Source organism: Mandrillus leucophaeus, unplaced genomic scaffold, assembly GCF_000951045.1.
Source record: "Mandrillus leucophaeus isolate KB7577 unplaced genomic scaffold, Mleu.le_1.0 Scaffold120, whole genome shotgun sequence".
NCBI classification, from domain to species: Eukaryota; Metazoa; Chordata; class Mammalia; order Primates; family Cercopithecidae; genus Mandrillus; species Mandrillus leucophaeus.
Genome location: NW_012100321.1, coordinates 84,310 through 87,103, shown reverse-complemented (window position 1 = coordinate 87,103; position 2,794 = coordinate 84,310). Strand labels below are relative to the sequence as shown.

The following is a 2,794-nucleotide window of genomic DNA, read 5'->3' as shown; positions in this document are numbered from 1 at the left end:
ATCCATCCATCCATCCATCCATCCATCCTCCATCCATCTGCCATCCACCATCCATCCACCCATCCATCCATCCATTAATCCATTGATTCATCCATCCATCCATCCGCCATCCATCTGCCATCATCCATCCATCCATCCATCCATCCATCCACCCATTTGTCCATCCTTCTATTTATCCATCCATCCATCCATCCATCCATCCATCCATCCATCCATCCATCCACCTACAGTCCATCCACCATCTGTCTGCCCACCATCCACCATCTATCCATCCATCCATCCATCCATCCATCCATCCATCCATCCATCCATCCGATTAATCCATCCATCCATCCACCATCCATCCACCATCCATCTGCCATCCATCTACCATCCATGCATCCATCCATCCAGCCATCCATTAATCCATTGATTAATCCATCCATCTGCCATCCATCTGCCATCCATCCACCATCCATTAATCCATTGATTAGTCCATCCATCCATCCATCCACCATCCATTCACCATCCATCTGCCATCTGTCTACCATCCATGCATCCATCCATCTGTCCGCCATCCATCCACCACCCATCTGCCATCCATCCATCCACCATCCATCCATCCATCCATCCACCCACCCATCCATCTGCCATCCATCCACCATCAATAATCCATTGATTAATCCATCCATCCATCCGCCATCCATCCACCATCCATCTGCCATCCATCCATCCACCATCCATCTGCCATCCATCCATCCGCCATCCATCTGCCATCCATCTACCATCCATGCATCCATCCATCAATCCATCCATTAATCCACTGACTCATCCATCCATCTGCCATCCATCCACCATCCATCTGCCATCCATCCACAATCTATCCATCCATCCGCCATCCATCTATCCATCCGTCATCCATCCATCCATCCATCCATCCGCCATCCATCCACCATCCATACATCCATCCATTAATCCATTCATTAATCCATCCATCCATCTGCCGTCCATCCACCATCCATCTGCCATCCATCCACCATCCATCCATCCATCCATCCATCCATCCATCCATCCATCGATCCATCCATCCATCCATCCATGCGTCCATCCATCCATCCATCCATCCTTCCAGCCACCCATCAATCCATTGACCCATCCATCCATCCTTCTGTCTACCCAGACATCTATCCATCATCCATCCATCCATCCATCCACACTTACACACATACATACATACACCCTTTCACCTACACATCCATCCATCTGTCCTTCCATTGACCCATCCATCCATCCATCCACCTGTCCACCCATTGAAGTGCCAACTATATTCATTAATAATTCCCTCCCTCCCTCATTTAATAAGTCTTTATCAGGCACCCACTTTATAGCCAGTACCAAGCTGGGAGCCTTGGAAGATACCAAGACGTATCCATAAGGATAAGACCACTCTGGATTCAAAATGAGCACATGCTTGCAATTTAGTACTAGACAGTTTCTTTTCCTTTTTCCTTTCCTTCCTTCCCTCCCTCCCTCCCTTCCTTCCTTCCACCCTTCCTTCCTCTCTCTCCACTCTCTCTCTTTCTTTCATCTTTTTTTTTTTTTCTTGACAGTGTCTCACTGTTGCCCAGGCTGGAGTGCAGTGGCACAATCACAGCTCACTGCGACCTCGATCTCCTGGGCTCAAGAGATCCTCCCACCTCAGCCTCCCAAGTAGCTGGGACTACAGGTATGCACTACCACACCCAGCTTAATAGTTTCTCTGACACTGCAGCAATGTCTTCTAAACTCTGACAAAAATTGTCACTAGATCAGATATAACTTTGTTCCAAAGGAGACAGCCCTGGTTGACAGGTGAGAGCTCTGGTTGACAGGATTTGGATAAATGGTGAGAGCAGTGGAGGGCACTCCAGAAGGGGTGTACGGCCTAGGCAAAGGCATAGAGATTGGCACAAACTTGGCAGGTGCTGGGCCCACTGAGGGCCTGGCTGGAGCAGAGATCAGGGTTAGAGAAATGGTGAGGGATGAGGCTGAAGCAGGAGGCAGGGGCAAGACGGGGTGAGGGGATGCTCCCTTGATGTCCCCCCTTTACTGTGGCTCACCTCTTCCGAGCCCCAGCCATGGAAGAGGATGCTGAGGGGTTCCCTCTGGAAGGGCTGGAGCAGCTCAGCCGGGGGTCACTACCCCAGCGGGGCAGCAGAGAGGGCTCAAGGGCTGGAGGTGATAGGCCATGGAAGCTCTGAGCACGGGGCCGGGGGACAGCCCCCAGAGGTCTGTGGTAGGCCCTGGGTAGCTGCTCGCTGGCGTTGAGCTGGAAATCATCATCCATGGAGATGTAGGGGGCCAGCATCTCCAAATCCAGAGCATCGGCATCCTGCGGAGGGCAGGAGGGAGGTAAGAGCATAAGCCTTGGACTTGGGTGGACCTTGGCTAAAGTCCCAGCACCACCACTTCTGAGTTCTGTGACTGTGGCCAACAGTCTGAGCTTCAGTTTCCTCATCTGTAAAATGGGTATAAGGACTCCCTGAAGAGCATGTTAGAGAAATCCTAAATTGGGTCAGAAGCATGGGAGCTCACACCTGTAATCCCAGAGCTTTTAGGAGGCTGAGTTGGGAGCATCAGTTGAGGCTAGAAATTAAGAGACCAGTCTGGGTAACATAGCGAGACCCCCACCTACACAAAAAAGAAAAAAATTAGCCAGGTGTGGTGGCCCATGCCTGCAGTTCTAATTACTCAGGAGGCTGAGGTGGGAGGATTGTGTCAGCCCAGGAGTTTGAGGTTGCAGTGAGTCATGATCACACCATTGAAGTCCAGCCTG

The 2,794-nt window shown here is 50.9% G+C and overlaps 1 protein-coding gene across 5 annotated transcripts in view; it reads right to left on the bottom strand.

Moving 5' to 3' along the window:
- Positions 1-2,794, bottom strand: part of HIF3A (hypoxia inducible factor 3, alpha subunit) — a 54,676-nt gene that overhangs the window by 13,889 nt on the left and 37,993 nt on the right. For 4 of the 5 annotated variants that reach the window (XM_011969424.1, XM_011969448.1, XM_011969432.1 and 1 more), the window contains one exon: positions 2,079-2,350. The exons of the other annotated variant lie outside the window; for it this stretch is intronic. In XM_011969424.1, the coding sequence (XP_011824814.1) occupies positions 2,079-2,350 (272 nt within the window). The remainder of the gene's footprint in view (positions 1-2,078; positions 2,351-2,794) is intronic. 5 annotated transcript variants of the gene reach the window in all.